We start from the raw sequence: 13756 nt of genomic DNA, 5'->3' as shown, positions 1-13756 counted from the left end.
GGTTTGGGGTCAACTGAATTGGTCTTTTGTCTGCTGTTCTTGCTTCTATTTTTATAATTTACTAAATTCATCAATAAAAGTCAGAGATATCTCACACAAAATCACCAGATCTAAATGTTATCAGACCAACGGCCGTTAAAATTACAATTCAGAACTACCATATGCAACTGAGTAATACACTCGATGTATTCTGGTTGCAAAATCACAAATGAATTCTTCAACTTGGATGCTGATTAGTCAAGCTATCAAAATGGTTTATCAAAAAGTTTAAGGTTCATTATGTTGTAATATGTGTCTTTGAAAAAGTTGCTGATTTTCTCAAATCAAATGATCAATTAATTCCTTAATTTACTAGAGGATAGATGGTGTAAACATCTTCAGTTTCCTAGAGAGCATGGTATAGACTTAGCTTATAGAATTAATTCAGGGAAGGCGATGTGTCTTTAAATTCATCATAACCTCAGGTCGTTATGTTTCACTCAATATAGCCGTTTAAAGTTAAAAATTACTTAGAAAAGGAACTCTCGGTTTTAAATTTATTTTTGAATGAGAACTCCTTAAGATCAAGACTAAACAACAACGAAATATAATCTCATCAATACCCCTTTAATATCATCCACATAAGCCAATATAATGGCAACAACCACACAATACAATACCACGGAACCAGTAGCAGGTCTAGCTAACAATAATATACACGATTTACACAATGGTATAGAAGGTACCAATCATCATAACGCTCCTGATGATGATCAATATGATAATTATAATTCAGATTCAGCTTCGGAAGATGAACCTTTAGATGTGGAAAAGAAGGAACGAAGTAGAAAACCATCGGATAATGCATTTAGACAACAAAGATTAAAGGCTTATAATCCTGTTTTAACAGCTAAAACCGTTATACCCTTGTTGATTGCAATTGCAATAGTATTCGTTCCACTTGGAGCTGCGATGTGGTATGCATCAGATAGAATTGAGGATATCACTATTGATTATTCGCAATGTGAAAACTTAGCAAATTATGATACTTGGTCTACTATTCCTGAAAATTATACAAGTTACAATTATAGAAAATCTTTCTATGATTATCAACCAAGTTTTGCTTGGAAATTGACTAATGACTCATCACAGCAATTTGAAGATGAGAGAAAGGTGTGTCAAATACAATTTCAAGTGTTGGAGGAAATAAAAGGACCATTATATCTCTATTACAGATTACATAACTTTCATGCAAATCATAGAAGATATGTCAAATCTTTTAGTGAGGATCAATTGAATGGAAAAAGTGCAAGTTTAGACGATATCAAAAACACTGTAGGTCAAAATTGTCAACCTTTGAGTGACAGAGATGGTGTCAAAATCTATCCTTGTGGATTGATAGCAAATTCATTATTTAATGACACGTACTCAACAGCTTTCCAAGCTGTAAATGGTACATCGGCAAACAAGACTGTGATTTTGACTGAAAAGGGAATTAACTGGAGTACTGATAAAAACAGATTTGTTAAAACCAAATATAATTACACTGAGATTGTTCCACCACCAAATTGGTACAAAATGTTTCCAAATGGTTATAATGAAACTAATATTCCAGATATTTCAACTTGGCCACAGTTTCAAAATTGGATGAAACCAAGTGCTTTAGCAACTTTCAATAAATTAGCTTTGAGAAATGATACAGCAACACTACAACCAGGTCAGTATCAAATTAATGTGGGCTTACATTTCCCTGTTTTACCATATAATGGTAAGAAATTCATATATTTGAGTCAAAGATCAGTTATAGGTGGTAAAAATGATTTCTTAGGTATATCATGGATGGTTGGTGGTGGTATATGTTTCTTATTGGGTTTAATTTTATTAATTATCAATTTTATAAAACCTAGAAAAACAGGTGATACAAATTTATTGAGTTGGAATCAAGATAAAATCAAAAGGGATGAAGCAAATGCCGCAAAATCTGATTTAAATGGGTATGAAAAATGAGCCTGTCTATTACCTTAATTTCATGACCTGAATTCAATTCAACCCTTACTGGAATATTTTGAGTCTTTTTTTAAATGGTTTATGGAATGTTTATCATAACGGATGTATTTCTTTTCATCCAAATGAGACCGGATTGAAAAAATGGTATTTTATGTTTAGTAAGCTTATATGTCTACTTAGGATTAAATAATGATTGTATAGAGAATAAATGCGAGTTTTGCAAGATTGTGTAAAGCCGACTTGCACTATTTAGGAAATACGGATTATTAATCATGTATTCATTTCGGAAAAATATAATTCAATACAAAGCTTTGATATAAATAATTTCACTTCACAAAAACATGAACGAAATCTGCCTCTCTCATTTGTCTACGACGGATATTCAAATTAAGCTTTATGGCGAAATTACTGATGTGGCTGATCCAATAAACAGTTAATAAGTAAAAAATAATAGGAAATTCAGTAAATACAAAGATGAGCGGATAATTTACTAGCATCTTTGTGTTTCAAATGGATTAGATATTTGTAAATTTAAAGTTGCGGAGTTTTTTAATATTGTTCCATATAAAACAGTATGATTACTAGTCAAATGGCAATTAAAATTATGGAACTATAGAGAATATAAATACATTTAAAAATGGTCAATTCCATACTAAATTGACACTTATTTTATTCAAAATCAGATCAAAGCAAATATTGATAATGTCAACCGCAACAAAATCAATTCAAGTTACTTTAAAAAAATCGCCAAAAGATTTCATTAATCCAAATTTTGATGAGCCAAATTCAACATTTGCAATAAAAGAGACGGAAATTCCTGAATTGAAAGATGGTGAAATTTTAATTAAAACGAGATTAATTTCAAATGATCCCACTCAAAGAGGTTGGATTAGAGACAAATCAAGTAAACAAAGATATTATGTCCCACCAATTGAAATTGGTACTCCAATGGCTTCTTTAGCTATAGGAGAAGTTTTGGATAGTAAATCATCCAATTACTCCAAAGGTGATTTAATTAATGGTAAATTTTATTGGGCTGATTATATCATAGTTAATGAAAAAAATGTTATTAATAAAATTGATCAAAGTTTGGGATTACCTTTAGAATATTATTTGTCAGTATTGGGTATGACTTCATTAACTGCCTTATTTGGTTTAATCGAAGCTGGAGGGTTAAGAAAATATTTAGGAGATGAAAAAGCAAAAGATTTAACTTTATTAGTTTCTGCTGCTTCAGGTGCAACTGGATCTGCCGTTGTTCAAATTGCTAAAAACTTATTAGGTGTAACTAAAGTATTGGGTTTATCAGGATCAAATGATAAATGTAAATGGGTAGAAAGTTTAGGAGCTGATAAATGTTTCAATTACAAAGATTCAGATTATCAACAACAAATTGATGATTATTTAGGTGATTCATTGTTAAATGTATACTTTGATAACGTAGGTGGAGAGATTTTGAACTATGCATTAACTAAAATGGCCAATAAGGGTACTATCATATCTTGTGGTTCAATCTCAACTTACAATTCATCGACTCCTCCATCAATTACCAACTGGGGAGAAATCACTGTTAATTCATTATCAGTACATGGATTCATTGTTACTGATTATATTTCAAAGTTTAAAGAAGGAATTGATATATTATCTAAAGCTTTAAAAGAAGGAAAAATTAAAGCAACTGGCTCTTACCATGTTGATACTTTAGAGGGTCCCAATGAGGTTAAGAAATTGGAACAAATTCCTAAAATATGGAATCAATTGTTTACTGATAATAAACCAAATGGTAAGTTAATTACTAAAGTTGCATAATGTATTTGAATGATCGAGATTGTATTTACTAAAGTAGCATTATGCATTTGAATGTTCGTTATTGTATAATTATATAGTTTAATCAAAAGTTGCAAAAAAGGTGTGAAACTATTTTTTTTTTTTAATTGCAAATCAAACAGTTGAAACAATATCATTATTACTACCTTTTTTTGTATGTGTCTGTATAAGCATTCAGCGCTTTGCCAGTTAACGAAAGATAATATTGACGACCACATCTTTGAATTATACTCGACAAATGTCCCTCCCAATAACTTAGGTTTCATAAATAATAAGTCCAATAAATTATTAATAACGTTACCCAGATCCCAAATTGATTTAGAAATTACTCAATCGATATCTCAATTATCTTCCAAATCTGCAAGTAATAGCACCACTGGTTTTGTTTGTTGGCAAGTATCTGTATTGTTTGCTGATTGGATATTATCATCGCCTAATTGTCCTTTCAAATTAAATGAACAAGATATCGTTTTTGAATTGGGGTCAGGGATTGGAGGAATATGTGCTTCAACCATACTGAAAAAAGTTGATCATTTCATTGGTTCTGATCAAAAGCATATTTTAAAACTTTTAAAGGAAAACATTGAAAACAACTCTTCAGATTTTATCAGTTCTACAATCGACTCCAACTCGAACTCAACAAATTCAAGTAAGCATATTAATGTGGTCGAGTTTGATTGGGAACAGCCAGAATATGGGATTCACAATCTCCATAAAGTAGTTACTCGGCCACCTGATTTGATCATAGCTTGTGATACAATTTACAATGAGTATCTAATTAAACCATTTATCAAATCATTAAAAACTTTACTTGGTTTAAAATCAGTTGCGTTAATCGCCGTACAATTGAGAGATGCAATAACTTTGGAAAGTTTTGTTACAGCATTGATAAATGATGATGAGATACTGTCATATACTGTCCTGGAGCAATATTTGAGTGATGAATTGCGACGAGGTTTTCAAATTTATTGTATTGAACGAATTCAGGATAAACATTCCAAAGTGTAGGACTATTAAGCAAATGCTCTGTAGATTAAAATCTCTTTCATTTTTTCTATTCGAAAAGCTAATTACCAATACTTAGGTAAACTTAAACTCAATGGATGAAATAAAACCTTGAGCGACAATAGTTGAAAATTATTTTGAAACAAAAATGTAAATAATATTTTTGAGAAATTGTATACAGAGATTCTTAGGTTAAATCAAAGAAATCCTACCACCCTTCATCGTACAAACAAATACATTTACCTTCATGAACTAACGATCAATTCATTTCAGCATCTAAAATCTTGTATATATATATCTTAGCATCAAAATGACTTCGCCCTTTGGAGGGTTTTTCACACAAAAAAACGGTAATACTATAAGTAATAATATTCAACCTTCATTTACATTTAACAACAACACGGCGTTCACCAACAATCAACCTACGTTTTCCAATGGAGTTCTACCGAGTGGCAATTTGAATCAGCCGAAGCCAAGCGAGAATAAAAACTTTTCACCAGCAAAACGAGGTCCATTCAAGAATCAATCTAAAAGATTTGGTAAATCAATTGAACCCATCGATCATGAGATGAAAAGTCTGTCATCCACACCAACACCACCTAATTCGAATAACAGCAATGGAAATCAATCTCAAGAAACCCAAACACAAATATTCAATCCAAAAGATGTAGAGATGACAGGTCCATTATTTTCTAGTCCCCTGGCATTTGGATTTCAAAAGCAAAATAAAACCATACAACCAAGACCAATTCCAAAATACTTTCTAACACAACCAAAATACTTGGTGACTCAATCGTTTGTTCAGAATGAATGGGATAAACAAAATCAAATAAAAATGGAAGACATGGAATCAAAGTATCAAGGTAAAGATTATCAAGGACTATATGAAGAGTTACAAAAACTAAGAGAAGTAGAGAGAAAGGAGATGGAAAATTTGGGATTAGTTGATGCCGAGAATACTGCAAAAAACTTAAATGAAGCAATAGCTTTTCAAGGATCGTGTCTAGATATGTGTCCGGTATTTGAAAGAGTACGAAGACAACTTGAAAACAATGTCAAGAATCTTGAAAAAGACCCTCAAACTAATAGGATATCAAAGGAAAGAGCTGTGAAGGCATTTTCAAGACCAGCTGCTGGCCAGCCACCTCCATTACCATCAGAAGTACGACCACCTCATGTTTTAAAACAGACTTTGGATTATTTAGTTGACTCGATTGTTGATAAATTACCAGAAGCACATTCATTTATATGGGATAGAACAAGATCAATAAGGCAGGATTTCACGTATCAAAATAGTTTTGGACCAGAAGCTGTTGATTGTAATGAGAGGATAGTTAGAATACATTTATTGTCGCTTCATATAATGGCAGGAAGTGATATTGAATATTCTCAACAACAAGAATTAGAACAATTCAATAAGGCATTGCAAACATTAATGGAAATATACCAAGATGTAAGAGATAATGGAGGCATAGCGCCTAATGAAGCTGAATTTAGAGCGTATTATTTGTTAAGTCACTTTCGAGATCCCGACTTAGAAAGACAAATCCAGAACTTATCGACTGATATTTTTAATGACTCAAAGGTGCAACTAGCGTTGAAACTAAGAAATATTATATCACAAAATAACATTCAGGAAAGAAGTGTGAACAATTTGATAGGTGCATTGGATTTATATGTGGAGTTTTTCAAAATTGTGTACAGCGAAGAGACTCCGTTGTTGATGGCATGCTTATTAGAGACTCAATTTAGTGAAATAAGATTTTATGCTTTGAAAGCTATTTCAAGAGCATTCCATACAAAAGGTAAGCTATATTCAATACAAAATTTGCAAAATGTTCTTGGATTTGACTCAGATGAAAAACTCATTAGGTTTTTGAATTATTATGAGATCGATATTATCCAATCAAATGGGGAAATGTTGGTTGATTTGTTCAATAAAAATAAATTGCAATCTCAGTATAAGTTGAATTCATTTACTGAAAAACCAAGACCGTCACCAACTTATTCTTCTCAATTGGATTCAAAAATTAAAGGGAAAAGTTTAAAACAATTTATTGATAGTGGAGTACCAAATAATGGTTTCAATTTAAAAACTGATCAAACTATTCTAGCGTCGAATACAAAATTAATAGATATACCTAGAGTTCAGCCAACAATATCGACGACAAAGCCCAATGCATTTTTCAACAATATTGATTCAAAGTCTTCTGAAATCAAAATACCAAATTTTCAACCACCTCAATTAAATCACAAACCTCAACAAACAGCACCAGTTTTTAAACAAGATATTAAACCCTTTGAACCCCAACCGCAGATTCAGCAACAGCAAAGTTCGCTTTTTTCGTTTCCAAAAATGCAACAAAATTTACTTAATGGATCCAGTACTAGTGCGGTCTCAAATAAACCACCAGCAACCCAATCACCCTTCTCCTTCGGATCAAGTAATACCTCATTTACCGCAACTCAAGAAAAAGCATCTGACAAAAAATCCATTCTTCCTCAAACCAAACCAAAAATTGATTTTTCATTTAATAAACCCACGTCGAATGAGTCTTCAAATTTTTTAGCACCTAAGAAAGTGACTTTTGATTCAACCCCAGAAATTAGAACCATTCCTTCTAGAAACGAAATACTCAGATCCGAAGCTTCATCAGATTTTCAAATACAACAAGAAGTCGATGCAGTACCAAAACAAAGGACATTGAAGGATAACATGAAATTTTCCTCAGCTGTAAGAGACATTGTCAACGATTTGTTCAATGACGTTATTGATATTGAACTACGTCAATATTTGCCCCAATTACTTCATGATCATAATTTGAAAGTTAAAAGACGTAACGTTATAAAATCATTAACTATGGATTTATTTTCTGCATTCATTGCTGAGATCAGTTACGAATTCATGATAGAGGTCAAAGCAATTTATAGGTACGACATGTTGGTTAAAAAGAAGTCAATACGTAAATTAACGAAGAAGGCAAGGGAGTGCAAAGAAAATTACGAAATCAAAAAAATTAAGAGAAATGAATTAAATTCTGTTTCATTCTCACAGCAGTCATTGAAACGAATGAGTAGTAGGGATGAAGCAAATGAAAGTTTTAAAAGGAAAAAACAAAGGGGAATTACTCAAGATTTAAATATTGCCAAAAAACAAAAAGAGATACAGAAATTTTGGGAACCCTTAGATTTACAAAACTTTATTGACATTTGTGCGTCAAAATTAGAGTTGAAGATAGAAGAATTAAATTTGAATCTAAAATGGTTATTAGTTGTTGAAAATTGGGAAACAGATTATTCAAGATGGCTCAAATCAAAATTTAATATTAAAGCTAATATGAATTTAATGGTTTATGAAAACCATATTGGAAATAGTAAAATTGATCTAAATATAACAAGCTTACCACCGAATGACAAATTAAATAAACAATTTTTCAGTAATTGTTCGTTTGTCTTATTGGAATGTGGATTATGCTCAAAGACCAACAGCACTGACATATCTCAGAAATTGTCAACAGACGCCAAAATTTTGAGGAAGATTTTATCGATGATTGAAAAATATTCGCTATATGAAACTCACATCATGATTTTATTTTGGGATGTGAATCAATCGGGACTATCAAATAGTGAAATCACAAAAGCATTACATTTAGATCAATATAGGTCAATTAAAAGCTTGAAAAATTTGATTCTATGTGATATGACCGTGAGTCAGGATGATCTAAATTTCGTCCTCACGGAAGCTGTTAATAAAATCTCATCTGATTTTGATGGAAGTCTTTCCGATCGAGGTAAAAGGCATCAATTGAAAATAATGAAAAGAAAAAAGCTAGAAGAACAAAACAATCTTCGTATCAAGAAACAAGAAGAAACGAACTCCTCAAATAAAGTAAGTCAATTAGAAAACAAGATGATGAATCAAGCTAAAGTTTTGAAGAAATACAGCTATCTTAACTCAGAGTATAATAAACCAATCAGTCCATCTAGACCCATAATTAATTCATCTCATATGAATTCAAATTCACTCGCAAATAAGTCCTTAGCCAAAATTATTGCAACAAGAAAAGCTTCGAGATCAAACTTCACTCTTGCAGGATCAACTAATTCAACTTTTTTCAATTCTACAGCATCATCATCAGTTATATCGAATGGTTCATTATTTAATGGACTTGGTAAAGGAGTGATTGAAGAAAGCACTCCTATAAATTCACCGAAAAGAACATTATCAAATGTGTCAATATCCAACTCATCTTTTTCATCAGATTTAAGATCACAGGACTCTCCAAAATTATCAAATGAAGATAAACTTAAAAAGTTAAGGAATCTTGCAGCTGGTGTTAAAACGAAATACTTACGATCCAACTTGTCAGATAAAAACTAAGCATTTAAATAGAATTTATTAATATAATGTATTATTATTGAATGATTTAATTCATTAGTAATGTCTTGGTCCATTCCACTCTATATTTCACAACGCGCCGCACTCTCATGTCCGAATTCAGTAAATACATTAGTTTTCTAATTTAAGTTATCAATAAATTAATTTTTCAGTGACAATAAAAGAGAGAACAACACAATTCGATTTCAATTGTTAACGAAAATTTAATCTGAAATTCATTAATCAATCCATCCTTGTTGGCTAGTCACAATTTAGTCAATAAGATTTTGCAAAATAGGCACCAATAAAGAACTTAAACTATTAGATAGATACAATTGGTAAAATTACTTTTTTTTTAATTACATCAATTTCAAATCCACATCAAATTCAAATCCGGCTTTATTTGGAAATTGTAATACTTTAGAAAATGGATTTATTAAAAGATGCAGCTAAGAATTTGAACCTATACGAAGTGAAAGCTTATGTTCGTAAAGCTCAAAACGGTATGTATAATGCATCACAATGTATGTTGAAGACATTTTGTACTAACTTCATCGACTTTAGTTGCTATGAACCTAACTGAAATTGAATCAAAAGTTCGTGAAGCCACAAATAATGAACCATGGGGAGCACCAAGTACTTTAATGGCACAAATCGCCTCTGCAACATACAATTATAGGGAAAGAGAAGAAATCATTGCTTTTATATTTCGAAGATTTACTGAAAAAGCTGCAAACGAATGGAGACAAGTGTATAAATCCTTACAATTATTAGATTATTTGATTAAAAATGGTAGTGAGAGGTTAATTGATGATGTAAGATCTAATTTGTCATTGATTCAAATGTTGAAATCATTTCATTATATAGATTCTAAGGGAAGAGACCAAGGTATAAATGTTAGAAATAAAGCCAAAAATTTGATTAACTTATTAAATGATGATACTCAAATTAGAAATGAACGTAAAAAGGCAAGAGCTAATCAAAAAAAATTTGGAGGTGTCTCATCAGCTGCTTTTGGTGGTGCTTCATCAATAGGAACTAGCTTTGGTAGTGGCTCTAGTTCATTTAACGACGTTGATGATGATGAATTTTCAAACAGGGTTTACGGTGATGGTGGTGTATATGGTGAAAGATATGATGATCCTGCATCTGCTTACAATAATGGCTCTACAGGCAATGGAGGAGATCAATTTGAAGAATATGATGTTCAACCAACAACAAAGACAGCCGTGTCTAAAGCTACTACGGGTCAAGCTTCAAGGGTAAATGCAAAAGCATCAAAATCAAAACCACAACCAAAGGAACCACAGGCAGATTTAATAGGTGATTTATTAGGTCTCGATGATGCCCCTAGTCAGACCCAAACCACTACAACAGGAGATGACGATGATGATGATGATGATTTTGATGATTTCCAAGCAGCTCCCTCACAAACACAAAGTAATTCAAATAACTTATCGAACAATTTATCAAGCTTATATCATTCCCAACCATCACAACAACAACAGCAAAAACAACAACCACAATTTACACAATTCCCATCTCAGCAAAACATTTTTGCTTCTTCAAATAATACGGCCTCATCATCGTCAAATTTTGGCTCCGCTTCATTATCAACTGGTCCTGCCAAATCATCAAACTCAAATGATGCCTTTTCATCACTATTCCTGTCTGCTAAAACTAAATCATCAAACTCAAATCCAAAAACCAATACAGTATCAAGTACAGCTGCAGCACCAAAACCCACAACTCAGCAGAAACAACAAGATGATGACTTTTTTGGTGATTTTAGTTCATCGAGTCAATCAAAAGTCTCTGGCTCCAAAAATGGAAATACAACAAATAGTAGTAATAACGCTGGAGGCGAGGTTGATTTGTTAAGTTTTTAGAGTAGGGTAGAAAGAAATGAAAAAGTTGAGAATACTATTTAGGTATCTATAAAATTCGAAGTTCCAATTTCTCAGGGTTTTCCACAACTGAATTCATCTCTATGTCGGCCTATGTTGAACCCTACGATTAATCCTACGATGTGATTAATCCTACGATGTGATCAATATACCATGATCTTGTATAAATCTGTACTCAGTAATTTTGTTTGTTTGAGCTCTATTCGTTTTTTGGGGTAATTTCTTCAACTTTTTGTTCTTCAATATTCTAAAAAAATATTCTATTGGACTCAATATAGTTTACTGCGAAAAGAAAATTAAGATACGGAATTTTTCATTTAAGTATTAGCTATTATAATCCACAAATCAATTCTAATATTATGCTCAAATCAACCATTTCCACGTCAATTAAACCATCAATTAGGTACTTTTCATCAACTAGAGCTGTACTCGGTACAAAAGTGTTTTTTCAAACTTCAATAAATGGGGAAAAGCAACCACCAATCAAATTTGAATTATATGATGATGTAGTTCCTAAAACTAGTGAGAACTTCAAGGCATTATGTACTGGTGAAAAGGGGTTTGGATATGCCGGATCTATTTTCCATAGAGTTATTCCAAACTTTATGCTTCAAGGTGGTGATTTCACCAACTTCAACGGAACCGGTGGTAAATCAATGTACGTATTTTAACCACAAACTTTATTCTAAGTTGATGAAAATTGAAAATTATACTAACAAAGTTATTAGCTACGGTGCTAAATTCAATGATGAAAACTTCAACAAAAAACATGATAGACCAGGTTTATTATCAATGGCTAATGCTGGTCCAAACACAAATGGATCACAATTTTTCATAACAACTGTACCAACCCCTTGGTTAGATGGAGCTCATGTTGTATTTGGAGAAGTCATTGATGGATACGATACTGTTAAAAAAATCGAGAGTTACGGATCACAATCTGGTAGAACTACTGCCAAAATTATCATTGATGAATCTGGACTCGCCGATGAATAATTTTGGGGATTTTTATAAGTACATAGAGAAAAAAAAATGTGAATACATATTTGAGTTTAGATAATTCATGAACTGAGTTCAATTGATTCAAAAAACAAAAGGATGAAGACCTCGCGACTATCTGGAACACTCAAAAAGACTAATTCAAATTTGATAATTTCTTCATTTTCATTAAATACTACATCTTCACCATCTACGTCATTGTCTATTTACTGAACAGTTGGACCCTCAATAATCTTAACAATTTCAGCGGGTTTTTTCTTCTTCAATTGAGATAATTTATCATAATCACCAGCCAATATTCTAGCTACAACTAAATCATCTCTATCTTCAATTTCTCTCTTTGATTTGTTTTCATTACTTAAGAATTCAATTGCTTTTGCAGTATCACCATGGAAATATTCTTCCATAGCTCTTAATCTTAATTCTTTTTCTGCCCAGATTGGACCATCTGATTCACTTGCTTTTACTTGAGCTGTGTATTTAACGTATAAAATATAAGCAAATATTGGTAAAACAATATAGAAATATGGGATTTCCCAACCTTCTGCTTTTGGAGTTTCTCTAATGATTTTCCATTGTAAAGTCCCTGTTTTATCATCTTTATATGGGATTTTATCTATAATTTTACCAGCATCTTTAGTAACAAATTGGAAGAATTTCAAATCATTTGAATTATCTTCAAATAATTTAATTGATTCCTTTGAAATGTTGGGCAATATATAATTCCATTCTGAATAATTTCTTTTATAGTACATATTTTGTAATTCTGCTATTGTTTTAAATTCTGAATCTGATGGTACTCTTGGTGTACCATCTGGATTTGTATATATCCTCGTTACAGATGGTAATGAATCTAATTTTGAACGTATATCCTGCTCCAATTGTAAATTAAATTTACCAGGTTTAAATTTGAGAAATGATGTTATTGGAAATTTGAATGTGAACTTCATTATATCTGAGGAGTGACTCTGAAACGATTAGATGGCTAGGATTCTTATTTACTAAAGCTATAGTGGTAGTACGTCGATTGTAGTTGAGTTAATGGTCTATGGTGGAATGTTGTTATTGTAATTCTAGTTGACTATTCGTTTTATTTTTATTGGTTAAAATTTTGATTTTTTTTTTTCACCAATTCAAAAGCACAAAACTATGAAAATGCTAGTACCTGGACTGGAATTGACATTCTTCATGTCGTAATAAGAGGCAGAGGATATTATTAGCATGAAGAGAGAGTTACACTATCAGTAAATATAGAAGCTTAAAATTGATGCAAATCGTAATGAAGCAAATTGCAAAACCCGAGAATTTAGGATTAATTTATCTATATAAAGATGTACAATCTTTAGTGACATATTTGTTTCGAAGCTCTGGTGAAAAGTATGTAGATTATTTGAAAATTGCAACAAAGCAACTTGATTCCGTTCATCCCATTCAAAAACGTGTTATATGGTTGAATGTGATTTTATACAACTTTGCAACTCAGTGGTTTCCTTACCCCATTGAATTTTATGACTGAGGGACCGAAAAAGCTTGACTGACATTGAGCTACACACTTGTAGTGTTAGAAGAAGCATTTTTATATTCATCTCTTTCTTGTGATCTATATTTGATAGCCAATGTCTGACACGAATTATATTTCGTCAATTCTGGATGA

General features: G+C 31.8%; 5 protein-coding genes across 5 annotated transcripts; 4 read left to right on the top strand and 1 right to left on the bottom strand. All coding sequences in view use genetic code 12, as the record gives it.

The window, feature by feature from the left end:
- Positions 1–633: 633 nt before the first annotated feature.
- On the top strand, positions 634–4821 carry KGF55_004920 (S-adenosylmethionine-dependent methyltransferase; the record flags this gene model as incomplete). Its single annotated transcript, XM_051759876.1, has 3 exons — positions 634–1973; positions 2670–3769; positions 4073–4821. The coding sequence occupies 3 exons, from the start codon at positions 634–636 to the stop codon at positions 4819–4821; spliced, it is 3189 nt and encodes a 1062-aa protein (XP_051612514.1).
- A 307-nt stretch (positions 4822–5128) lies between these two features.
- SAC3 (Sac3p) lies at positions 5129–9199 on the top strand (the record flags this gene model as incomplete). Its single annotated transcript, XM_051759875.1, has 1 exon — positions 5129–9199. One exon carries the CDS (start codon positions 5129–5131, stop codon positions 9197–9199), a length of 4071 nt encoding a protein of 1356 aa, XP_051612513.1.
- A 424-nt stretch (positions 9200–9623) lies between these two features.
- Positions 9624–11085, top strand: ENT3 (Ent3p; the record flags this gene model as incomplete). The annotated part of the gene is made up of 2 exons (XM_051759874.1): positions 9624–9699; positions 9761–11085. 2 exons carry the CDS (start codon positions 9624–9626, stop codon positions 11083–11085), a joined length of 1401 nt encoding a protein of 466 aa, XP_051612512.1.
- Positions 11086–11462: 377 nt separating this feature from the next.
- Positions 11463–12099, top strand: CPR3 (peptidylprolyl isomerase; the record flags this gene model as incomplete). Its single annotated transcript, XM_051759873.1, has 2 exons — positions 11463–11748; positions 11825–12099. 2 exons carry the CDS (start codon positions 11463–11465, stop codon positions 12097–12099), a joined length of 561 nt encoding a protein of 186 aa, XP_051612511.1.
- Positions 12100–12308: 209 nt separating this feature from the next.
- On the bottom strand, positions 12309–13052 carry KGF55_004916 (uncharacterized protein; the record flags this gene model as incomplete). Its single annotated transcript, XM_051759871.1, has 1 exon — positions 12309–13052. The coding sequence occupies one exon, from the start codon at positions 13050–13052 to the stop codon at positions 12309–12311; it is 744 nt and encodes a 247-aa protein (XP_051612510.1).
- Positions 13053–13756: the final 704 nt, after the last annotated feature.

This window comes from Candida pseudojiufengensis, assembly GCF_024610245.1.
Source record: "Candida pseudojiufengensis strain CBS 10847 chromosome Unknown scaffold11, whole genome shotgun sequence".
Taxonomy (NCBI): Eukaryota; Fungi; Ascomycota; class Pichiomycetes; order Serinales; family Debaryomycetaceae; genus Lodderomyces; species Lodderomyces pseudojiufengensis.
This window is presented reverse-complemented; position numbering and strand designations above follow the sequence as displayed.